The sequence below is a fragment of the Bos javanicus genome, chromosome 23, assembly GCF_032452875.1.
Source record: "Bos javanicus breed banteng chromosome 23, ARS-OSU_banteng_1.0, whole genome shotgun sequence".
Classification (NCBI taxonomy): Eukaryota; Metazoa; Chordata; class Mammalia; order Artiodactyla; family Bovidae; genus Bos; species Bos javanicus.
The window spans coordinates 27,629,024-27,654,426 of NC_083890.1; the positions used below are offsets into that span (position 1 = coordinate 27,629,024).

Consider the following 25,403-nt stretch of genomic DNA (forward strand, 5'->3'; position numbering starts at 1 on the left):
GCATGAGGTACTCATCATATAAGTTAAATAAACAGGGTGACAATATACAGCCTTGACTTACTTCCTTTCCCAGTTTTGAACCAGTCCATTGTTCCATGTCTGGTTCTAACTGTTACTTCTTGACATGCATACAGGCTTTTCAGAAAGCAGGTAAGGTGGTCTGGTATTCCCATCTCTTGAAGAATTTTTCATAGTTTGGTGTGATCCACATAGTAAAAGGCTTTTGTATAGTCAGTGAAACAGATGTTTTTCTGGAATTCTCTTGCCTTTTCTATGATCCATTGGATGTTGGCAGTTTGATCTCTGGCTACTCTGCCTTTTCTGAATCTAGCTTGTACACCTGGAAGTTCTCAGTTCACATACTGTTGAAGCCTAGCTTGAAGGATTTTTGAGCATTACCTTGAAATCGTGAAAGTGAAGTTGCTCAGTTGTGTCCGACTCTTTGCGACCCCATAGACTGTAGCCTACCAGGCTCCTCTGTCCATGGGATTTTCCAGGCAATAGTACTGGAGTGGATTGCCATTTACCTTGCTAGCATGTAAAATGAGTACAATTGTATGGTAGTTTGAACATTCTAGCCTTGACTTACTTTGGGATTGGAATGAAAACTGACTTTTTCCAGTCTCGTGGCCATTACTGAGTTTTCCAAATTTGCTTGCATATTGAGTGTGGCATTTTAACAACATTGTCTTTTAGGATTTGAAATAGCTCAGCTGGAATTCCATCATCTCCACTAGCTTTGGTTATAGTAATGCTTCCTGAGGCCCACTTGACTTCACACTCTAGGATGTCTGGTTCTAGGTGAGTGACCACACCATTATAGTTATCTGGGTCATTAAGACCTTTTTTGTATAGTTCTTCTGTGTCTTCTTACTATCTCTTCTTAATAGCTTCAGCTTCTGTTAGGTCCTTGCTGTTTCTGTCCTTTAGTGTGCCCGTCTTTGCATGAAATGTTCCCTGGGTATCTCCAGTTTTCTTGAAGAGATCTCTAGTCTTTCCCATTCTACTGTTTTCCTCTATTTCTTTGCATTGTTCACTTAAGAAGGCTTTCTTATCTCTCCTTGCTATTCTCTGAAACTCTGAATTCAGTTGGGTGTATCCTTCCCTTTCTGCTTTGCCTTTTGCTTCTCTTCCTTTCTCAGCTATTTGTAAGGCCTCCTCAGACAATCATCATGCTTTCTTTCATTTCTTTTTCTTTGGAATAGTTTTGGTCACTGCCTCCTGTACAGTGTTATGAACCTCTGTCCGTAGTTCTTCAGGCACTCTGTCTACCAGATCTAATCCCCTGAATCTGTTCATCACCTCTACTGTATAATCATAAGGGATTTGATTTAGGTCATATTGAGCGGTCTAGTATTTTTCCCTGCTTTCTTCAATTTAAGCTTGAATTTTGCAATAAGGAGCTCGTGATCTGAGCCATAGTCAGCTCCGTATCTTGTTTTTGCTGATATAGAAGCTGATATAGAAGCCTGTATAGAGCTTCTCCATCTTAGGCTGCAAAGAATATAGTCAATTTGATTTCGGTATTGACCGTCTGGTAATATTCACGTGTAGAGTCATCTCTTGGGTTGTTGGGAAAGGATGTTGGCTATGACCAGTGTGTTCTCTTGACAGAACTCTGTTAGCCTTTTCCCTGCTTCATTTTGTACGCCAAGCCCAAACTTGCCTGTTATTCTGGGTATTTCTTGACTTCCTGCTTTTGCATTCCAGTTCCCTGTGATGAAAAGGACATCTTTTTTTGGTCTTAGTTCTAGAAGGTCTTGAACTGTTCAGCTTCAGCTTCCTCAGCATTAGTGGTTGGGGCATAGGCTTGGATTACTGTGATGTTGAATGGTCTGCCTTGGAAACGAACCAAGATCGTTCCGTCATTTTTGAGATGGTTCAGGTACTGCATTTTGGACTCTTTTGTAGACTGTGAAGGCTGCTCCATTTCTTTTAAGAGATTTTTGCCCACAGAGTAGATACAATGGTCATTTGAATTAAATTCGCCCATTTGTGTCCATTTTAGTTACTAATTTATATTATAGAAGTAGAGGAATAAGAATCAGACTGTGCCTGGGTAGGTCAGAAATGTTTCTGGGAAAGTCTGAAAGTGATTAGGGAAAGTTATTAACTGATATGAAGAACTTGTTAAGATTTAGCCAGGTTTGAGGAGCAAGTGCACATCTTGGGCCCTGTGAACTGATAAGCAGAGGCATGGATTTGGAACCTACACCTGCCTGTCCATTATGGAAAATGAGAGTGGCAAATTTAGTAGGAATCTGGTAAGAGTTTTATCCTGAGGCTCATTAAGATGATTGAGATGAAAAAAAAAAAAAAAGATGAAGGTGGTTGAGATGACTTCAGTTCTCAAACTTTCAAATGATTCTCTCGTCCCCTTCCCCTGGACAGTTACCACAGCAAAATTTCTTGGAAGTGCTCTCTGTACTCAAAATCTCCTTCTCTCCTCTCTTTCTTTGTTAAAGCCACTCCAGTCAAGTCTTCATCCCCACCTTCTACTCAAACTGCAAATGTCAAGGGTATCAGCCTCATGGCTTGAAATAATGTTAATATGCTAATAACTTCCCAAATGTGTATCTTCATCAGAGACCTCACTTCCAACACTGGACTTGTATACACAGCTGTGTACTTGCCATCACCTCTTAGATGTCTAACAGATGGTTTCAAATTCAGTATGTCCAAAAGCAAACATTTTGATCTCTGCTGCTGCTGCTGCTAAGTTGCTTCAGTCATGTCCAAACCTGTGTGACCCAATAGACGGCAGCCCACCAGGCTCCTCTGTCCCTGGGATTCTCCAGGCAAGAATAATGGAGTGGGTTGCCATTTCCTTCTTCAATACATAAGAGTGAAAAGTGAAAGTGAAGTTGCTCAGTCATGTCTGACTCATCGCAACCCCATGGACTGCAGCCTACCAGGCTCCTCCGTCCATGGGATTTTCCAGGCAAGAATACTGGAATGGGTTGCCATTTCCTTCTCCATTTGATCTCTAGTCTTTCAATAATTTCTCTGTCCACAGCCTTCACCATCTCAGCTGATGACAGTTTAAAAATTTCAGGGATTTCCCTGGTGGTCCAGTGGCTAACACTTCACACTCCTAATGCAGGGGTCCGAGTTCGATCCCTGATTGGGGTGCTATATCCCACATTCCACAACTAAACATCCTGCATGTCACAACGAAGATCACAGATCCTGTGTGCTACAGTTAAGACCCAGCACAGCCAATAAATAAATACAAATAAGTAAATGTTTTATAAAAATGAAAATTCCAGTTAAGTCGAAAACCCTGGAAACCTCATCAATTCCTTTAGTTGTCACACTCTACACTTTGAATCAGACAGGAAATCCTAGCTTGAGAAAACATCCAGAATCCCACCTCTTCACTTCCACTGCTTCTGCCTTGATCTGAGCCATCCTAATCTCTCACCAGGTTTACAGGAACAGCCTCCTAACTGGTCGTCTTATGCTTACCTCTGCTCCTACAGTGTTCTCTACACTGAAGCCAGAGTGGGCCTTTTCTCAAAGGAGGTTGAAGAGCATTCCTTTACTCGGAGTCCTGCAGTGCCACTCCATTTCTCTCAGAATAAAAGCTAAAGTCCTTACTGCAGCCTACAAGACCCTAGATGACTTGGCCCCCTATTCAGTGCAGTTCAGTTGCTCAGTCATGTCTGACTCTTTGCAGCCCCATGGGCTGCAGCATGCCAGGCTTCCCTGTTCATCACCAACTCCTGAAGTTTGCTCAAACTCATGTCCATGAAGTTGGTGATGCCACCCAACCATCTCATCCTTTATCTTCCCCTTCTCCTCCTGCCTTCAATCTTTCCCAGCATCAGGATCTTTTCTAGTGAGTCACTTCTTCTCATCAGGTGGCCAAAGTATTGGAGTTTCAGCTTCAGCATCAGTCCTTCCAATGAATATTCAGGACTGATTTCCTTCAGGATTTACTGACTTGATCTCCTGGCCCCCTGTTGGGTTTTTTATCTTATTACTCTCTTTATCGGAGAAGGCAATGACACCCCACTCCAGTACTCTTGCCTGGAAAATCCCATGGACGGAGGAGCCTGTCATTTTAAAATAGAGCATAGAAATTTAAAATTATATTTACTGTTTGTTATCTGTCCTCCTCCCGTATCAGTTACTGCAGTAGAACATAAACTTCACAAAGGCAGGGATCTTTGTTTTGTTACTTTTATATCCCAGGCACCTGGAATAGGGGATGGAACATAGTTAATGCCCAATAAATGATTTTTAAGATCTTATCAAAGTGCGTGTGTGTGTGTGTGCATTTTATATATATATATATATATATATATATATATATATACACACACACACACACACATATACATGCATGCCAAGTCCATTCAGTCATGTCCAACTCTTTGTGACCCCATGGACCATAGCTTACCAGGCACCTCTGTCCATGGGATTTTCCAGGCAAGAATACTGCAGTGGGTTGCCATGCCTTTCTCCTATATATATATGTGTGTGTGTGTGAAATTTTAATAACTTTTCATGAACTGAGCAGAGCATGTAACCAAAAACAGAGCCTTAACTAGCACAGAAGCTGCCAAGGGCTCTTTTAGTCTCTGTCCTCCCCCAAGGCTAACTACTATCCTGATTTCTAATAATATATATTAGTTTTACTTGTTTTGTACTTTATTCAAATGGAATTGTACCATAAGTGTTCTTTTCTGTCTGCTTTTTATCAACATTGTATTAATGAAATTAATTACATTGTTGCATGTAGTAGTTCATTCTTATTGTTAGGTAATAATAGTCCATTGTATGAATATAACCCAGTTTATCCTGAATGAACAAATTTAAGCCCCAGATCCTTTCTGTCCTTTGTGTCACCAGAGTTGTTGGGAAGAATTAATACACAGAAAGCATCTACCCAGTATATAGTAGGTGCTCAATTAAGGTTAGCTATTAATTTTGTTATATGCAGATATTTTATTGAACCCACATAGATCTCTTCCTCGTCTGAAGTCCTATCCAGTTACTGTAGCACTCTTAAGATGCCAACCTGGCTTTACCACTGGAAAGGGCCAATACATGTGACCTTATGGGCCTGGTCTCTCCTTGGGACATGAAACAAGCTGGGCCAACTTGATTTTTGCTTTCCAGGGAGTAGGGAAATCTGAAACAGTGGCCAGCAACTCGGAGTTGCTGGAGTTAACCGGACTGGACCCTTTGGGGGAAGAGTTCAGGAATACCCTCACCAAAGGCCTGGGAACTCTCAGGCTTCTTGCCTTCCCTGAAGTTGGCTATTTAATCCTATCTGCCATCCAGGGATCCTGTATTCCTGGAATCTGCCCTCAGTACTCTCCTAGTACAAGCCCCTTTTCCTTTTATTAGGCTCAGTTTTTGTAGCTTGCCTCCAAAAGGACCTCAAGACTCATTTTCGCTTAAATTATCAGCCATTATAGTGTTGTGAATCCTTAATTGAATAACAACAGTTCTTTCATCTATCTGTCCATCCACTCAAGTTTTAAACATTATTGAGGGCTTATGATATGTCACGCACTGCAGGGTAGATCCTCTTATTCTCGTTTTCAAATGAAAGACTCAGAGAGGCTGAAGGATTTTCTGAGGTTACAAAGCTTATAGTAATAGAGGATGTTGGTTCAAGGTAATTTTTGCTCTTCATCATGAGCTTGAGCTATTTTTTTTTTTTTTTTGTCTATACATGTCTTTTCATCCCACTTAAATTCCTTGAGGTCAGGCTGTCTTATACATCCCCCCGATGGACAAAATCATTTGCTATGTGGTAAATATACTACAGAATTGTTGATGGACTGCTCATATGGGCAAATCCTTGCTACCCTTCTCTCAAAGATGCTTCACCCCTTCCCAAACCCAGGGGGAAAAAAATCAAACAGTAACCAAGCTGAATTCATCTGAAGGAGGATAATTTATTTAAGTTAGTCTGGCTCTGGTTCACAATTTTGTCTTCTTTTTCTATGTGGGAGTCATTAGAAGCCCCTTCAATTCCACCACACCTCCCTCACCACAAATCAGGGCAACTCAGAGATAGCTTTCTTGGCTGGGAGACCTGTTGGCTTCTCCTGTTCTCTTGCTTTCTCTTCATACATCAGGATCCTGGTTGAGATGGGAAGAGACACGGGGATCAGAGGACAATCTTCTCAAGAGAATAAGTTTTAGTGTGCTGTGAAAGTCCAGAAAAGGATGAGGGTTGTGAGGGTGGGGGGAGAAGGAGAAAGGGCAGGAGTCAGAGTCTTGAGGGCCTTGGGGACCAGAATCATGGATGAGAATAGGACCTGGGAAGGGTCTCTCGAAAGACAGAAGAGAAATGCATGCTGGGCTATGTGTAGAAGGTGGGCCTGGGGATGGAGACAGGGGAAGAGAAAACAGTTAAGTGTAGGAGAGGCTGGAACTGGACTCTCACATTTTTAGAATGGCAGATCTCTTGCCCAGCATCATCTTGAGAAAGTCAGAGTAGCTGAAAGTCTCCCCAGGGCCACTGGATACCTCCATGATTAATTTCTTTAGCTCCAGGTGGGTCTTGGGAACCCCAAGTTTCTCCATCATTCGCTTCAGGGACATGATATCTGGAGGCACAGAAGATGGGGGTGAGAAGAGGGAAGCCCCTCTCTCTCTCTCTCTCTGTTACCTCCACCATCTCATTACCATTCCCCATCCTACTCTGGTGGAGAAGGAAATGGCAACCCACTCCAGTATTCTAGCCTGGAGAATTCCGTCGGCAGAATTCCTGTAGCCTGGCAGGCTACAGTCCATGGGATCACAAAGAGTCAGACACAGCTTAGCAACTAACACACACACACACACACACACACACACCCTACTCTGGTCACTGTCATCTCTCCCAAACCACTGGAAATGGAGCACTGTAGGAAAGACCTCCCTCTTGTAGATCTGCACACTTCCCCCAAATCACCCCTTTCTTACCGATACCTCCATCTTCATTCAGGTCAAACTCCATGTATTTCTCTGGATGAGGGGAGAAAGCAGAGAGGGTCAGCACTGGCTGGAGGGTCACAGGCAGAGGCAGGGCAGGGATTGAGAAAGGGGTTGCAGATGGGAGAAGAGGAGGAAGAGATGGGGCAGGTAGAGGAAGTAGGGGTTGGGGAGCTGAGGGGCCCTGTTAAGGTGTCGGGAACCAGAGAGGGTACTGAGAGAGGGACAGGCCAGGGAAAGGGGCTGTTACTAGGGCGGCAACAGAGGCAACCTGCCATTTTCCCACCTCAAAAGTAGACTTTGTGTGCTTCCCTGGTGGCTTAGTGGTAAAGAACCGGCCTGCCAATGCAGGAGACAGGGGTTCGATCCCTGGCCCAGGAAGATCCCTTATATGCCACAAAGCAGCTAAGCCCAAGTGCCACAACTACTGAGGCTGTTCTATAGAGCCCAGGGAACCGTAGCTACTGAAGCCCTCTTGCCCTCAAAATGAGAAGTCCATGCAGCACAACTAGAGAGTAACCCCTGCTCCCCGAAACTGGAGAAAAGCCTATTGCACAATGAAGACCCACCAGCTCAGCCAAAATAAATAAATAATAAATAGATAAAATTATTTTAAAAATATAGACTTTGTTTCTTCTGTCCTCTCTCCCTGGGGAAAGCCTACCCTCCTCACCCCCTTCTCCACCCCTAGAGTTGTCCCCTCACTCTTGAAGGCTTCCAGTTTGGAGGGCAGGTCCTCATCACTGCTGTATTTGGGATCATCCAGGAATTGCTGTAGGGGGAAAGCAAGAACCTGGGTAGGGCCCCCCACCCGGTCCAACAACACGCCCCCCCCAATCCACCCTACCCACTGCCCTGGCCAAGGCCCTTCCTTTTACCTGGTTGATTTCATTGATTCTCTCTTCCTGCTGGGCTTTCCGCAGCCCAAAGGCTTTTCCTCCTGAAGGAGCGCAAAGGTTAATGTAGCTTCACCCCACCTTCCTCTCCTCACCCCCAAGCTCAGCCTGAAGCCATTACAGTTCTGCTTTCATAAGCCAGCTTCCCAGCCCCCGAGCCCAGTACTGTCCAGCTCCTTTTTCCCATTTTAGAATCCTGCCTATTCCACCTTCCCTACCCTGTAAATCCCTAGTTTCGCTCATAGCTCAGCAGGTGCTGGTTGAGATGTTGGAGGAAACAACACAGACTGGGTGCCTTCTCTGTCTGCCAGCTCTCCTCTCCCATCAGCTTCCTGGAGGCCTGCCTCCCAAACTTCCCCTTTCCCCTCATTCCCTCCTCCTCTAAGTCCCAGGCCTCACTTCCTCTTCAGCTTCTGCTGACAGTAGCACCCAAGAAAAAGGGGGAGTAGGGTCTAGAAAGGAGACGAGAAAATAACATTCTTCATTCCTCTAAAGGAGAGCCCAGGGTGTACGTGTAAGAAATGTTCTGATAAACCACAGGGGAAGGTCTGTAAGACCCCAGGGGCATTGATTCTCAGGAAGAGAGAATCTCTGAACAGGTCTGGAGTTTCAGGTGACTGAGGCCCAGGTTTCACAAGTCTGGACATGCAGGTTTGGATAGGAAGCTGAGGAAAGGCAGACTAAATTTTTCTGTACTCTGGACCGGAGAAGAACCTGAAGTCGCTGGCAGATCCGGGAGGGTGGCGAGATGGGTGCAGGGTCTGGAAAGGAAGAGACACTTCACTTCCATCCTGGTGGCTCCAGAGAGGCACTTGGAAATACAGAAGTGTCTGACAAGGGAGTCTTAGTTTGTTTGCTTTAGGATATGCAATGTAATCCCTTCATCTTATCTCCTTTGAAACTTTCAGTGAAGTCTACAGATCTCTGAAATTTGAGAATTTAAGTAGAATCTTTGGTGGGAGAATTCCCTGATGATTCAGTAGTTAGGACTCCAGTGCTCTCACTGCCTCAGGCCCAGGTTCAGTCCCTGGTCGGGGAACTAAAATTCCACAAGCTGCGTGGCACAGCCAAAAAAAGACAGTGGATTCTTTGGAGGCCGGTGGTGCTGAAAGAGACAGTGTTAGTGGATACAAGAGCCAAGGGTGAGGCTGACCTTAAGGGTGTGAGGGATGCTGGTCACTGTGGGTTCAACAGAGTGGGAGTAGCTCCCCACTCCTTACTCAACAGAGTGGGCAGCAGCCCCTGATAAATGCCCTCCTAGGCACACTCCTTTGGGCCAGTGGCTCTAGGGGAGACGAAGACTGTGCGTCCCCCTCACTGAGACACTTCTGTCTAAACTCCCTGCACTGAGCTCCAGCCACAGTCTTAGTACTGATGGGCACACCTTTGCTTTTCTCTGTCCCCCACCCCCACCCCAACCTATTTCCCCTTCTGCAGAAGAGAGTTTTCACTTCTCACTGCCCTTGCCCTGACCCATATGCGTTGGGGAGATGCTGGAGGGGACTCTAGCCTCTTGAGTTCCCTTTATTGCTATCTCTTCCTCTGCAGGGAAGACTGCAAACCTGCCCTCCCGAAGGTCTCAGTGCCTAGTGGGGGAAATCCATTTTTTAGATTCATATGCTAATTCAACAAATGTTTATTGAGTACTTACTATATGCCAGGCGCCTTGCTTGGCCCAATGAACCAGGTAAATGTAAACTCTGGTCCTCATGGACAATCTAATTAAGGAAGACAGATAAGAAAAACAAGTATATCAAAGATGGTAGGTGCCTATGGAGAAGAGCAAAGTAGGGAGGGGGATAGGAAGGGCTGCGTGGACTGCAGATTTAAATAGGGTGCTCGGGGGACTTCCCTGGTGGTCCAGTGGCTAAGGCTCTGTGCTCCCAATGCCAGGGGCCCGGGTTTGATCCCTGGTCAGGGAACTAGATCCCACATGCTACAGCTAAGAGTTCTCATGGTGCAATGAAGATCGAAGATCCTGTGTGCCGCACTAACATCTGGCGTGGCGAAATAAATATTACTTAATAAATAAATGAGGTGCTCAGGGAGGCTTCCCTAAGAAAAGGATATTTGGGTAAAGATTTCAAGCAGGTGAAGGAACAAGCCTCGTGGATATGCAGGAGAGGAGCACTTCAAGCACAGGGAACAAAAAATGCAAAGGTCCTAAAGTGAGGACATGTCTGGATGTCTGAGTATTCGTGAAGCAGCAGGAGGCCAGTGTAGCTGGAGCTGGGTGTGTGAGGGGAAACAGGCAGGAGATGAGGCCAGATTGCCTACGGCCTTGTAGGCTGTTGGGGAGAATCTGGCTTTTATTTGGACTGAGATTGCCTCCCCACGCAGCCTTTCCCTGAAGGTGACTTGGCAGACGACCAAGGTGAGGCAGAACTGAGATGCTCAAGAGGACTCCCTGGGAAAGAGAAAGTGACAGCTACTCTTACCATGGGCCAAAAGTGAAGAGCAAAGAGCAACAAGATAGGCAAATGAGTGAAACTCAGCATAAACACAGACATGGGAAAGCCTGTGAAGAGCAATGATGCAAGAAGACGCCTCCCACCCAAACCCAGGGGCCTCTGCCACCCCACCCCACCCCACCCCACCCTCCACAGACCGAAGAGAGTCTGCAGTCAGAGCTGAAGGGGAGGCGGGGCCTCTGGGCAGAGAGCTGCCAGGGAGCCAGGAATCCACCATGAACCTGGAAATAAGGGAAGTGGGTAACTTTCTGACAGTGAGGCTGCAAACTCTAGATCTCAGCAGAGACAAGCAGTCTCCTTAAAGTAGTGGCTCTCAATGAGTGATCCTTCCACCAGCATATGTCAGAAATGGATCCATCCCAGACCTACCGAATCAGAAACTCTAGGGGTGGCGTCCAGCAATAGCTTTTCAACAAATGCCTCAGATGATTCTGACACACTCAAGGTTGAGAGCCACGGGCCCTGAAGTGACTAAGTGACTCCCCAGCCTGCAGGACTTGCTGTACTCACCAAAGGTATAAACGTGGCTGAAGTATGTGACATTGGGCAGTGGGACTGTGGGTCTTGGAGGCAGAAAAAAGGAAGTGTCTCCAAGACTAGGGTTGTTAGTGTCCAAGCCAAGCAGTCAGGGAGAGAATGCTGAGCTGGCTCAGGAAATGGCCATCTAGAACCCTGTGAGGTTAGCATCCTTTATGAGCCTAGTGCCCTGTTGCTAAGGGGTAGGGGGTCCTTGATATGGTTCTACACTCTGCAGGGGAGCTCCTGTTAGAATTAGGCCCTCTGGGTACCTCCGCAAAGAAAATACACGGGCTAGAAAGCTTGTCTGTGTGTGTGTATGGGGGGGTGGCATGGATGTCTTCTGCTTGCCCCCTCCATTTTCCCTCTCCCACTCTGTTCTCTGTCCCAAGAGACTAACCTGTACAGACCATGCCAAGGGCACCTCTGACTTCTGGCTGTTTTGGCTAATGGGGAGCCTGGTAGGAAAAGAGCAAGGCGGGAGAACATTAAGTTAAGGGTATTCATTCCTCTGGCTCCTTTCCTACAGAGTCACCTTGGGCTGGCTGACACCTCCATCTATGGGCAATGCTCCCCTCCAGGCAACCTGCTCTACATGACTCTGTCCTTTTCCAGGTTTCAGAAGTCCAGGGAATAAATCTCAGGAGGTCTATGAAATTTGGAAAAGATGAAAAAGTACATCCTCTTCTCACATCCAGCATTACATGTGTCACCTTGTCAAAGACCACTTCACAGTCTTAAAGTTATTTTTTAAATTAATTAATTGTATTTATTTGGCTGCCCCAGTCTTTTAGTTGCCGCATGTGGGATCTAGTTCCCTGACCAGGGATCAAACCCGTGCCCTCTGCATTGGGAGCACAGAATCTCAGCCACTGGACCATCAGGGAAATCCCTAAAGTTCTTACTCAAGCCAGCAACAATGTATTTTATACTAATATACCTTTATTAAAATCTAACTTCAACTTGCCTGCATTTTAAATCTCTTGTCTTATCATGTGGTAGTAAGTACATGGTTTATTCTATCCCAACATTTATTGATATTTTGATAACTGAAACAGTGTAATGGTTTTACTTTGTTATATATTTTTTAATTTGATGTACCAGAATGCCAAAGAGATTTATGGCACAAAATGAGTTAGAGCCTCTGCCGTAATCTCTTCTCTGCTCATCCTTTTGGGCCGGGGTCGAAATATCCCTTGTGATTCAGTAAACCCCTCTGTGCTGTGCTGTGCATAGTCACTCAGTTGCAGACGACTCTTTGTGACCCCACGGACTGTAGCCCACCAGGCTCCTTTGTCCATGGGAATTCTCCAGGCAAGAATACTGGAGTGGGTTACTATGCCCTCCTCAAGGGGATCTTCTCAACCCAGGGATCAAACCTGGGTCCCCCTCATCGCAGCCAGATTCTTTACCATCTGAACCACCATGGAAGCCCCTGAATCCCACTGCTGCTGCTGCTGCTGCTGCTAAGTCGCTTCAGTCGTGTCCGACTCTGTGTGACCCCAGAGACGGCAGCCCACCAGGCTCCCCCGTCCCTGGGATTCTCCAGGCAAGAACACTGGAGTGGGTTGCCATTTCCTTCTCCAATGCATGAAAGTGAAAAGTGAAAGTGAAGTCGCTCAGTCGTGTCTGACTCTTAGTGACCCCATGGACTGCAGCCCACCAGGCTCCTCCGTCCATGGGATTTTCCAGGCAAGAGTACTGGAGTGGGGTGCCATTGCCTTTACACCTTTGTAAATACACTATCTCCTCAAACCCCACTACACCCTTGTAAATAAACTATCTCCTCAAATTAATCAAATTTGAAGATGTGATTTCCTGCTGGGACCCTAAATGATCCGTGTGTGTGTGTGTGAGAGAGAGAGAGAGAGAGAGAGAGAGAGAGTTGGGGGAACTGGGAAGTAGCAGGTCTCTGGTCTCTGCAGCCTTATTTCTTATTGTAAATGAACAAAAGGGCATCCTGGTGTTTGCACCAGACAGGAATTGGTTAACCAAAGGCTTTCCCTGAGGCCGGAGAACAAGTGAGGATTCTGAGCTGACAAGGGACAGCTCCATAGAGCCATAACCAACTCACCAAGGTTGCTACTGCCAAAGATTTCTCTTTTCTAAAAAGCCTCCTTGTAGAGCTTTGAGGGGAATGTGGCAGCAGTTTATTTCTAAATTTCTCTTCTTGACACCTGTAAAGAGATTGGAAACACACACACACACTACATTTTCAGTGAAGCTAGGAGATACAGAGTGCCTACAAGCTCCAATTTATGCATCTGTGTGACCAGTTCCCCACTGAGCAGGCAGTCCCAGGCATCCTTCCAGAAAACCCGCCGAATAGGGAGGGTCCCAATGACTGCTTAAAAAAAAAAAAAAAGCAAATATTCCTTCCTGGGAGGAAAGGCCTAACACCTGGAGAGAAAAGCTAAGAGCGGTGCTGACTGAGCAGATTCAAATACCAGTAAAGGTGAAGACAGAATGCTTTTGTTTTTTAAAAAATATTTCTTTATTTGTCCGTGCTGGGTCTTAGTTGAGGCACGCGGGATCTTCAATTTTCGTTGTGGCATGTGGGACCTAGTTCCCTGACCAAGGACCAAACCTGGGCCCCCTGCTCTGGGAGTGTGGAATCTTAGCCACTGGTTCAGTTCAGTTAGTCATGTCCGACTCTTTGCAACCCCATGGACTGCAGCAGGCCAGGCTTCCCTGTCCATCACCAACTCCCAGAGTTTGCTCAAACTCATGTCCGTCGAGTTGGTAATGCCATCCAACCATCTCATCCTCTGTCGTCCCCTCCTCCTCCTGCCCTCAATCTTTCCCAGCATCAGGGTCTTTTCCAATGAGTCAGTTCTTCGCATCAGGTGGCCAAAGTATTGGAGTTTCAGCTTCAGCATCAGTCCTTCCAATGAATATTCAGGACTGATTTCCTTTAGGATGGACTGGTTGGATCTCCTTGCAGTTCAAGGGACTCAAGAGTCTTGTTCAACACCATTGGACCACCAGAGAAATCTGAGAGAATGTTTTAAAGCACCCAAAGGGACCCGGAGGCAGCAGATCTCAGAAAGTGCCAGCAAAATTCTCCTTTTAATATTAAGTTCATCACCTTAGGTGAACTTGGGAAACGGCAGCCTGTGAGCTCTTCTGTGAAATAAAGAAGCCTAAGGCTGGGGGTAGGCAGTAAATGCTTGCTTAACTGGGAGAGGTTCTCAGAGGTTGTGGGGGTAGTGGCTATAGAGAGGTACCAAATTTTAAGGAAAATAATCCATTGTTATGGCAAAAGAGGGGCTTCCCTGGTGGCTCAGATGTAAAGAATCTGCCTGCAATGCTGGAGACCTAGGTTCAATCCCTGGGTTGGGAAGATCCCCTGGAGGAGGGCATGGTAACCCACTCCAGTATTCTTGCCTGGAGAATCCCCATGGACAGGGTAGCCTGGCAGGCTACAGTCCATGAGGTCGCAAAGAGTTGGACACGACTGAGCGACTCAGCACAGCACATGGCAAAGAGAAGGAGTCCTTAAACTTGTAAATCTGGAAAGCCATCCTGCCCCCTGCCCCAAAGGTCCTGCTGCTAATAGTTTAGAAGAATCTAGCTCATTTTTTTTTTTTTTTTAACTTAAAAGTTTCTCTCTCTGTTTTTTAAAAGACATTTATTTTTGGCTCTATTGGGTCCTTATTGCAGTGTGAGGGCCTCTCGTTGCAGAGCACAGCACAGACTGTAGAGGGCGGTCTCAGTAGCTGTGGTACCCAGGCTTAGTTGTGTGGAACCTTTCTGGAACAGGAACCGTGTCCCCTGCATTGGCAGGCAGATTCTTAACCACTGTACCACTAGGGAAGCCCTCTGGCTCATTTGGATGAGTAACAAAAAGAAATGACCAAAGCTTCTGTTCAATTAACTATGAAAAAAAAAAGGTAAAGAAGAGGAATGCAATTTTCCAAAAGGTGACAACACACCAGAAATGTATTGCCAAAAGCAGGTGGAAATTGTTTCTCAAAATTCATCATGAATTGAAAAACAACAAAACTTAGTGTCAACTTCTAGCAGTGAAGGAAGGACGCCTGTCAGAAATGCAAGTATCCCCAGAAAAGATGATGGGTAACATGGGGGTATTAAGAGGAACAGGAGGAGAGGTGTAGAAGGGAAAAAAAGACAATCATTTCAAAAATATACACTAAATTTAATGAGAGAAGGAAGCATTTTATATACAGTCCTAATTTTTTAAATCATAGATAACTGTTGTGAAATATTTTCTATTTTAAAAATCTGAGTCATTGTTTATCATGAACAGCTTTTGTAAAATGCTTTAATTGTCAAACCCATGCCCCTTGCAGTGGAAGCAAGAAGTTTTAACCACCAGGCCACCAAGGAATTCCCGGTTAAGTTTTATACTATTTAGTAAATTCTGGTTTTAGGTTTTTTAGGGTCTGTTTTCTGGCCACTAGGAAAACAGAAAAAGTTTTGTGGTGGTCAGAAAACAGAAAAAGTTTCTGAACTTACTTCATAAGATTAATATAACCTTGCTCCAAAAGCTAGGCAAGGCTTTTGAGAAAGAAAAGTTATTAAACAATTTCCTTTATGAACATAGATGTGAGAAAAAATATTAATAAAGCTGGTAAAGAATCCGCCTGCAATGTGGGAGACCTGTGTTCAATCCCTGGGTTGGGAAGATCCCCTGGAGAAGGGAAAGGCTACCCACTGCAGTATTCTGGCCTGGAGAATTCCATGGACTATAATATATAGTCCATTGGGTCCCAAAGAGATGGACATGACTGAGCGACTTTCACTTTCAGGATAATTTTTATATGATTGGAGTGACCTTTGTTTTGATGATTTTATAGCTATGTGGGCTTGGCAATATTTTTGGTGGTTAAATTTTGAATGTCTGATTTGACTTCTTTAATGGTTTTAGGTATATCAGGCTTCTAATTTTTTTTGAGTCAGTTTTGGTTATATATTTTTCTAGGAAGTTACTTTGTCTTATCAAAATTTGTAATATAAATATCTAATGTATCAGATATTGCATTCCCTATAAATTACTTTTCTGTGTATATGTGTATGCCTTTTCTCTTCATGCTTTACCAATTTGATGGGAGATTTTTTAATATAAGTAGTCTCTGTAAATATGTATTTTTCTGCTCTAGTGTTTCTTTGTTTTCTAGTTCATTAATTTCTAAAAGTATCTTTATTATTTCCATCCTAAATTTTGGGTCGTTATTCTGTGTACTTTTTCTAATTCCTTGAAATATCTGTTCAGTTCATTGATTTTCAAACTTTCTTTCCTAATCCTCATATTTACTTTCTTCCATGAATTGTTTTAGCCACATCTCACAGCAGTTTAGATAGGCAGTGTTTTCAGCCATTCAATTGAAAATAATTTTTTTTTTTTTTTGGCCATGCCTTGTGGCTTGTGTGATCTTAGTTCCTGGATGATCCAGACCCTGGCAATGAAAGCACTGGATTCCAACCATTGGACCACCAGTGAACTCCCATTCAAAATATTTTAAATTCCATTATATTTTCTTTTAACATTTCAAGTATTTAGAAGTATGTTTTTAAAGCTTATAAATATATGAAAAATGCATTTTTAAAAAGAAAGTTTGCCTTCTTTTTTTAAATCTTTACTGAATTTGTTGCACTGTTACTCTGCTTTATGTTTGGGTTTTTGGCCACGAGGCATGTGGGATCTTAGCTCCCTGACCAGAGACTGGTCCCACACCCCCTGCCCTGGAAGGTGAAGTCTTAACCACTGGACCACCATGGAAGTCCCAGAAATGCAGTTGTAAATTTTCCAAGCCCATGATAAATATTCTTGTTATTATTTTATGTTATCGTGGATGTTGGTCAGGAATTGTGTTCTAAATGATTTTGATTCTTTTTTTAACATCTATCTGTGTACCTAAAAATAATGGATATTTTCTAATTATTCTAATATTCTACGTAGTCCCATTCGATCAAGCTTGTTAATTGTCTGTTTTCACTCTTTCATGTCTTTAGTAATTATGTGCTTGTTTGATTTATCAGTTTCTGACAGATGTAAGGTAAAGCCTTCCTCTAATATTCATTATTTAAAAAACAGGAATCCTTGCACAAGAGTCTTCAGGCACCCAGAAGTGGTCCCAGCCAGCTAAGTGTCAGTGTTAGGAAAGGTTTCTCAGTGGGGGTGGTGGGGGTGGGGTGATCAGTCCTCAGAGGGAAAGGTGAGCACTTTGCCATCATTAACTCATTCTCCCACTCAAAGGGAAATCAGGGAGAAAGAGGGTGAGAGATGGAGTAGGGGAAAGAGGTGTCCTGATGGGGAGGGACAATGTAGAGAAAGATGGGAAAGCAGAAGGAGATGCAGCATGCAGGTAGAGAGATAGGAAGACACCAGATAAAGATGGTGAGACAAAAAAGAGTTGTGGACAGAGACGTATGAGAGACAAGGACAGAGGTGAGAGCAAAATCAGGGAGGATGAAGATAGGGTGCCTAGCACAAGGAAGGCACTCAGTAAAGGCATAGTTGAATAAATAGATGGATGAGCCTTGATACTCAGAGGGGGAGGCGTGGAATGGATATTGAGAAGAAACCACTGTCTATCAGAGAAGCAATGTCCTGGTTTCATCTTGAGATGATGCGGGCCTTAGCTAGAAGTAAGAACCAAGAGGCAGAGAAAGACCCTTAGATATCCCAGAGGCAGAGTGATTAGCACTTGGGGATTGTTTGGATGGGGGAACGGAAGGAGAAGGCAGCATAGGACAAGTCCTGGGATTTTGCTTTGAATGTCTGGGTAGATTGTGTTTCCATTCACTGAGGTGGGGAATGTAGAAGGCTGACCCAGTTTAGGTGGACATTGATGGTTTTGAAATGCCTGTGGAACATTCTGGGGGATATGCCTAGAGAGCATATCAGATTTCAGAAAAAGGCCTGAGGCAAAGGTTGGAGATTGAGATGGAGATACAGGTTGAGAATAGCATTGGTTAAAACTGTGGCTGTGCGGTTTCTTTCTCCAAGGGATTTTCCCAAACCAGGGATCAAACCCTGGTCTCGCAAATTGCAGGCAGATTCTTTACCATCTGAGCCACCAGGGAAGCATCTTGAGAGAATTGCCTGGGTAAGCCCATGGTAGATGCTCAGTTAGTTGAATGAAAGTAGGAGAAACAACGCAAAAGTCTACCAACAGGAGAATGGTGTGAAAGCGCGTGTGGCGGGTACAGGAGCCAGAGGGACTCAGGTCTGGTTGCTTTTGTGTCCTTGAGAAAGAAGAGGTAAGATGGAGAAAAGATCCGAGGTATGGGTCACACAGAGTCAGGATGATAGTTGGAGTAGACAAGGCAAAGCAACTGTGAAATTGGTGTGTTGAAAAATAATTGGCAAATTATGTGCAAGAATGTTCACAGGAGATGTATGCGTAATACCCAACCAATAGAAATAACCTAATACATCATCAAGTGAATGGATAAGCAAGGTGTGATACATCCATAAATGAAATACCACTCAGCAACAAAAAGGAACAAACTACTGATATACCTAGATCAAAACAGATGAATCTCACAGGCATTATGCAGAATGGAAGAAGCGGGGTACAGGAGTGTATGCTATATGGTTCCATTTGTATGAAGTTCAAGAACAGATTAAACTAGGACTTCCCTGGTAGCCCAGTGGTTAAGAATTTGCCTTGCAATTCAGGGGACTCAGGATCAATCCCTGGTCAGGGAACTAAGACCCCACATGCCTCGGAGCAACTAAGCCCGTGTGCTGCAACTACTGGAGCCCATGTGCTCTGGAGCCCTCGATCAGCAGCTACTGAGTGGGTGCACCACAACTAGAGAGTCTGTGTGCTCCCGCAGAAAGATCCGGCATGACGCAACGAAGACTTGACACAGCCATGTAAGTAAATATTGTTTTTTTTTTTAAAAAAGAACAGACTAAACTAATCTATAGGAGTATAAATCAGTAGTTGCTTCTGGGAGAGGAAAAGGATTGACCAAAGAGGGGCATAGGAGAATTTTCTGGGGTGATGGAAATGATCTGTATATCAGTTGCAGTGCAGTTTACATGGGCTCGTATCTTTGCCAGAGGTCATCAAACTCTACTCTTAAGATCTATGTACTTTACTGTAGTTGCGGCTCATGGGCCGTAGAGTTTAGGGCTCAGTGGTTGTGGTGTGTGGGCTTAGTTGCTCCACAGCATGTGGGATCTTCCCAGACCAGGGATCGCACCCATGTCTTCTCCGTTGCCAAGCAGATTCTTGTCCACCAGAGAAGTCCTTGGATGGAATTTTTTCAAAAGAAACGTTTACCAGCTACTCAAGAAGAAAGACAAGAAATAGGAATAAAAAAGTTATGGAATGGATGTACAGATATCTCTGGTTTGATAAATCTGACAGTGGTCTGTCTTAAGGGCCAATAAACTCCCAACTTAGAACAGGAAAAGAGGTGAAAAAACAAGCTCTGGGAGTTGATGATGGACAGGGAGGCCTGGCATGCTGCGATTCATGGGGTCGCAAAGAGTCGGACACGACTGAGCGACTGAACTGAACTGAACTGAGGAGTTGGTGATGGACAGGGAAGCCTGCTGTGCTGCAGTACATGGGGTTGCAGAGAGTAGGACAAGACTGAGTGACTGAACTGAACTTTACTGTATATATTTATATCTGTATATAAAAATATCATATACACGGACATTAAGTCTTCTAGAGAGATGGCAGAGGTTGAAATAGAAAGCTGGAGAGCCAGGGGCCTGCTCTTGGTGAATGTGAGGGAGTTGGACCGTGACAGCGAGAAAGAGAGGCAAGAGACTTCCCTGGTGGTCCAGTGGCTAAGGCTCTGTACTCCCACTGCAGGGGCTCAGGTAGGATCCCTGGTCATGGAACTAGATCCCACATACCTCAACGAAAGATCCCATGAGCCACAACTGAAAGATGCCCCAAATAAGACCTGGTGCAGCCAAGTAAATTTTTTTTTTAAAAGAGGCCAAAGGTGGGGTGAACCTTTGAGAAGTCATGGTCAGAGATTGAGGGTATAACCTGGGAGCCATTAATTAGTCAAAAAATATTTATAAGGACTTGACTGGAGAAGTTGGAACAACACGGAACAACAGACTGGTTCCAAATAGGGAAAGGAGTACGTCAAAGCTGTAGATTGTCACCCTGTTTATTTAACTTATATGCAGAGTACATCATGAGAAACGCTGGGCTGGATGAAGCGCAAGCTGGAATCAAGATTGTGGGAGAAATATCAATAACCTCAGATATGCAGATGACACCACCCTTATGGCAGAAAGTGAAGAAGAACTAAAGAGCCTCTTGATGAAAGTGAAAGAGGAGAGTGAAAAAGTTGGCTTAAAGCTCAGCATTCAGAAAACTAAGATCATGGCATCTGATCCTATCACTTCATGGCAAATAGATGGGGAAACAGTGGAAACAGTGGCAGTATTCTTTTGGGCTCCAAAATCACTGCAGATGGTGACTGCAGCCATGAAATTAAAATTGCTTACTCCTTGGAAGAAAAGTTATGACCAACCTAGACAGCATATTAAAAAGCAGAAACATTACTTTGCCAACAAAGGTCCATCTAGTCAAAGCTATGGTTTTTGCAGTGGTCATGTATGGATGTGAGAGTCGGACCATAAAGAAAGCTGAGCACCGAAGAATTGATGCTTTTGAATTGTGGTGTTGGAGAAGACTCTTGAGAGTCCCTTGGACTACAAGGAGATCCAACCAGTCCATCCTAAAGGAAATCAGTCCTAAATATTCATTAGAAGGACTGATGTTGAAGCTGAAACGCCAATACTTTGGCCACTTGATGCGAACAACTGACTCATTTGAAAAGACCCTGATGCTGGGAAAGATTGAAGGCGGGAGGAGAAGGGGACTACAGAGGATGAGGTGGTTGGATGGCATCACCGACTCAATGGACATGAGTTTGAGTAAACTCTGGGAGTTGGTGATGGACAGGGAAGCCTGGCGTGCTGCAGTCCATGGGGTTGCAGAGTCACACACAACTGAGCGACTGAACTGAACTGAACTGACTGACTGGAGAAGTTCCCCACGTCTCACCCTTGCCAACACTTGGAGGAGGAAACACTAGGTGAGATGGGGTCACCTGTGCTATGATTCCAGAAACTCTTCTGTTTTTTCACCTCTTTCCCTGTTCTAAGTTGGGAGTTTATTGGCCCTGACCAGCCTCAAGGCAGACCACTGTCAGATTTATCAAGCGAGATGTGTATACATACATTCCACAACTTTTTTATTCCTACTTCTTGTGTTTCTTCTCAAGTCGCTGGTAAAAGTTTGTTTTGAAAAATTCCATTCAAAGGCTCCCTTAGTGGATAAGAATCTGCTTTGCAATGGAGGAGACACAGGTGCGATCCCTGGTCTGGGAAGATCCCACATGCTGTGGAGCAACTAAGCCCACACACCACAAATACTGAGCCCCGAACTCTAGGGCCCAGGAGCCGCAACTACTGAAGCCCGTGCTCCTAGAACCTGTGCTCTGAAACAAGAAAAGCCACCGCAGTGAGGAGCCTGCACACTGCAACCAAGTGTAACCACTGCATGCTGCAACTAGAGAAAGCCTGCAGAAAGCAAAGAAGACCCAGCACAGCCCAAAGCAAAATTATTTAAAAAAGAAAAATTCCATCCTTGATTTTGCTGAGCTAATTGGCACAGGTTAAAGTTCTTTAGAGGCTCTCAGAGTTATTGAATAGGGTCCTTGAATCCACACATACACCAGGATTTATTCTAGATGGTCTTTAAAACAAGCCAAGTACGGTCTTCAGAATCCACAACATTTTGGGATATTGGAAATCTTAGGTAGCAAAAAGAGGTGGAAAGAGCAAAAAACCTTTGAGTTCAGGCCCAACTGTACCACTGGTCATTCTCGCCCAGGACTGGGAGGGAGATAAAGGCTAACATAACATACACTGACTCTGCGCTACAGTGGGGTCTGGAAACCGACAAAAGCTACTCCCATTTTACAGATGTGTAAGTAGTGGAACCATTATTCCCGTTCACGTTGCCTTGACTTCTAAGCCTCATTGCCCTGAGACATGGAGTAGTGCCATGTGATCGAGTCTGTGAATTAGAGTTTTATCTTCAGGCCAGTTGCCCATTTCAGCCCCTCACCCCCACTCCACTGGTGGTGACCTTCCCTCCTTCCCCAAATCATGGGATTCTCACAGTTGAGTGGAAGAGACAGTTTGCTCCACATTCACCCTTTGGGTGTGAGGATGGGTTATTGACAGGACAAGGCAAGGTATGGAACAGAGCGAAAGCTACAGTTAAGGCCCAGTTGTGAAGAGCCTTGTACTGGGGCCTCAGGCCGCCGCATGCTCTGTGGCCACCAGGGGGCGGTCCTTGCCTTGCTATGCCACCTCATCTCCACACCCTCTGGTTAGATGACCCTGAAGAGGCTGCCACTCCGCTCACTAAACGGCTGAGTCAGTCCTTCCCAGACTGTGAGGTACCTGTGCTTGTCTAGGTGGTTCAGAGAGGTTCAATAATTTGTCCAAGATTAGGTAACTAGTTTGTAGGAGAGTTGGCGTTTTGAGCACAGCCTGACTCCAAGTCAGCATTCTTAACCATAAAATTACAAATTATCCAAAAAAAAGCTCCAGATCACTGCTGTGGAAGATGGAGAACTACATGATCTATGAGTGTGCTGTGAAACAGCAAGAAACTTGGTCAGAAAGAAAGAATATGGACCGCTATAAAGGGAGTCACAGAAAAACTGTGCGGTGAGGGCTGGGCAGATTTCACCCAGCGTTCGTATATGTCATCTTTCTTTTCTACATGTTGTGTTATCTCATGTAGGTGGCTAATACATATACAAAAGCGTGTGGCACACTTGTACTAATCCCTGTGTAACTTTGGACCTATGTGTAACACAAAGTGTCTTTAAAAAAAAATTAAGTAATCTTGGCCGTGTGGGTCTTTGTTGCTGTGCGAGGGTTCTGTCTATTTGTGGAGACCAAAGGCTACTCTGGTTGCGGTGTGCAGACTTCTCATTGAAGTGGCTTCTCTCACTGTAAAGCACAGGGTCTAGGTGTGTGGCCTTTAGTCGCTGCAGCACATGGGTTCCGTAGTTGCAGCGAGGAGGCTCTAGAGTAGTTGCTCTGCAGCAGGTGGAACCTTCCCGGCCCAGGGAAGGGATGTCCCCTGCATCAACGGGCAGATTCCTACCCACTCTACCACCAGGGAAGTCCCACAGTGTGTCTCCTTTCCTTTGTGTCTGTGAAAAATGCATTTCCCATAGTGGGGGCACCTTGTAATTTCTCAAGAAATGTGAGCTAAAGAATGAATAAAATAATAAAGATGAGTGACTTTACCTGAATCTGTGTAGAACACACTTGGTCAAGTGGACCTCTTTGAGAGGTGTATTCCTTTAATGGAGATCTGAATCTGAATGAATCCAAACTTGTCCATCAGCTACACCCAAGTCAACACAGCCTAAGTGAAACTGTGTATGTGTGTTAGTCGCTCAGTTGTGTCCGACTCTCTGTGACCCCATGGAGTGTTGCCCACCAGGCTCCTCCGTCCATGTGATTTTCCCGGCAAGAATACTGGAGTGGGTTGCCATTTCCTTCTCCATGGGATCTTCCTGACCCAGAGATCAAACCCAGGTCTCCTGCATTGCAGGCAGACTCTTTACCATCTGAGCTACCAGCAAAACAGGGTGATTGCTGTGCAAATACAGCTTCCAGACAAAGCCTCTGGCAACTCACTGCCGCTGCCACCAGTCAGCTGACTTCTGCTAATCCTCTCATTTACAGAATTTCTTGAGCAGCCCTAGCAGAGGGCCCTAACTCGAGGGGAGGGAATGAATGGGGTGGACCTGGGTGCTGTTGAGCCAAGGGGAGGGGAAGTGGGTTAGCTCTGGGCTCAGAAAAGCTCTTGGAGGCTTATTCTTGGTAAAGGGTTAGTCTTCTTGAACCTCAGAAGATGGGGGAACCACATCCTGATCTCACCCATCCACCCACCCACCCACCTAAGCATTACCAGCCATCTAAGCCACACCCTTCCCCTTAAACACTTATGCAACCGGCCCCCACTCTGCCCCCTCCTCCTAGCAATGCAGATATCACCGTCAGCAGCATCCTCTTTCCTCAGGGAAGGATGCGTTCGGTGCCTGAGGTCCCAGGGAGTTAAGGTCCTTGGTAAGTAATGTGTGAGTCCTCTGTGTCATAGGAAGCTCCCCACCCCCCTCCAGTGACCAAAGGCCTGGTCACAAGTAGTGGGTCATTCTCCTCCACCCAGACCTCACTGCTCATGTCCCTCCTCATCAACAGGAACACCCTCCGACATGGCCCAGATGCTGTTGTTCATCTTTATCATCATCCGTCCAGGTGACGGGGCTTTCTCCCAGGAGCCTGAGGGGTGTGGGGCTGGCAGGAGGAAGGATGGGGAGGCTGGACACAGATGTCCCAGGGGAACAGACTGGGTGGGGGCTGAAAGCAGGGGGTCCCTCTGTAAAGCTGAAACCCGGTGCACTCCTCCAGTTTGCAGTTCCCTCCGTGTCACCCGCTGGGAGGGTCATTCCCCAGCTTCCATGCTAGAACTCTTTTCTTCCCAGTGAAAGTTAGTTGCTCACCTGTGTTCCACTCTTTGCGCGACCCCATGGACTGTAGCCCTCCAGGCTCGTCTGTCCATGGGATTCTCCAGGCAAGAATACTGGAGGGGGTTGCCATTCCCTTCTTCAGGAGATCTTCCCGACCTGAGGATTGAACATGAGTCTCCCACATTGCAGGCAGATTTTTAACCATCTGAGCCACTAGGGAAGCCTTTTTCTTCCCAGCCAACTTCCTAACAAGATAAAGTCTAAAGAACCAGAAAAAAGGGCTTGAAGGAAGGGGTCAGATTTTTTTAAGGGGTCAGTTTTAATTCGATGAGTTTAATAAGCTTATTAAACTAGGCTTATTATCTAGGGTTTAGATATAATTAGGAGTTTAGGAATTTAATTAAATCTAAGTTAAGTTTCTTAATGAAACTGATTTTAATTATCCGATCTACTCATTAACTAAATGCAATGTGGACTCCAGACCTACAGCTTCAGCATCAGCAGGGACCTAGGGCAAATTCAAATATTTTATTCAGAACCACGGAATAAAATATTCCAGCAGTGGGGTTTGGGAATCTGGTTTAACAAACACTCCAGATGTTTCCAATGAGCTCTCAAGCTTGAGAATCACTGAAACAGAAGAATGAGTGGTAAATTTCATTAACTGGAGAATTTAATCAAGAATTTTAATAGTTGATGTAATTCATCGATTTACATGAATTCACTAGGGATCCCCATCAATTATAGCCATGGCTTTACCTGGAGATTTACTTAATGATCTTTAACAAAAAAACAGTAGTAAGATGGTATGGTGCGGAATGCTATTAGTACTAAAATAGTACCTGGAATAATATAATTAATGATATTAGTTAACTAGGCAGCCACATTCATTAATGAGCTTCACTTTAACTGTGACAAGTTAAATTTCAGCAAAATGTTACTAGTGGACGGAGCTAGAGAATGATGGGAGAGGGTAAGAGTTGGTATGAAAAATAATTTGAAAAACTGTTTAATAAGCAATGTTAAGAAATTAGATTGGTAAAAAGGGTTTAATGGGGCATCT

General features: G+C 44.9%; 2 protein-coding genes and 1 long non-coding RNA gene across 7 annotated transcripts in view; 2 read left to right on the forward strand and 1 right to left on the reverse strand.

The window, feature by feature from the left end:
• LOC133236916 (uncharacterized) overlaps positions 1-25,403 on the forward strand; it is a 50,578-nt gene that overhangs the window by 6,163 nt on the left and 19,012 nt on the right. The gene's annotated exons all lie outside the window — the stretch shown is intronic.
• Positions 1-25,403, forward strand: part of NCR3 (natural cytotoxicity triggering receptor 3) — a 32,037-nt gene that overhangs the window by 5,633 nt on the left and 1,001 nt on the right. For all 3 annotated transcript variants that reach the window (XM_061399149.1, XM_061399150.1, XM_061399151.1), the window contains exons 2-3: positions 23,853-23,939; positions 24,072-24,128. In XM_061399149.1, the coding sequence (XP_061255133.1) occupies positions 23,853-23,939; positions 24,072-24,128 (144 nt within the window). The remainder of the gene's footprint in view (positions 1-23,852; positions 23,940-24,071; positions 24,129-25,403) is intronic.
• Positions 5,896-24,699, reverse strand: AIF1 (allograft inflammatory factor 1). 3 transcript variants are annotated; one of them, XM_061399171.1, is made up of 8 exons: positions 24,374-24,699; positions 12,897-12,999; positions 9,487-9,553; positions 7,818-7,879; positions 7,645-7,711; positions 6,931-6,972; positions 6,410-6,572; positions 5,896-6,102 (listed from the first exon to the last, which is right to left on the reverse strand). In XM_061399171.1, the coding sequence occupies exons 1-8, from the start codon at positions 24,430-24,432 to the stop codon at positions 6,018-6,020; spliced, it is 648 nt and encodes a 215-aa protein (XP_061255155.1). In that variant the 5' UTR covers positions 24,433-24,699; the 3' UTR covers positions 5,896-6,017. The 3 variants fall into 3 exon arrangements, with proteins under 3 accessions (XP_061255155.1, XP_061255154.1, XP_061255156.1); XM_061399170.1 differs by lacking the exons at positions 12,897-12,999; positions 24,374-24,699 and adding an exon at positions 10,817-12,605; XM_061399172.1 differs by lacking the exons at positions 9,487-9,553; positions 12,897-12,999; positions 24,374-24,699 and adding an exon at positions 8,054-8,195.

What these genes read in the sequence shown, in the direction of transcription:
- AIF1 (XM_061399170.1), bottom strand. Translation starts at nt 10,993, where the DNA reads ATGCTAACCTCACAGGGTTCTAGATGGCCATTTCCTGAGCCAGCTCAG. An exon ending in CAGCCACGTTTATACCTTTG is followed by an intron (nt 9,554 to 10,816) that starts GTGAGTACAGCA and finishes TTCCTTAATTAG; the next exon opens with ATTGTCCATGAGGACCAGAG. An exon ending in AGATCTGCCATTCTAAAAAT is followed by an intron (nt 6,103 to 6,409) that starts GTGAGAGTCCAG and finishes CATCTCAACCAG; the next exon opens with GATCCTGATGTATGAAGAGA.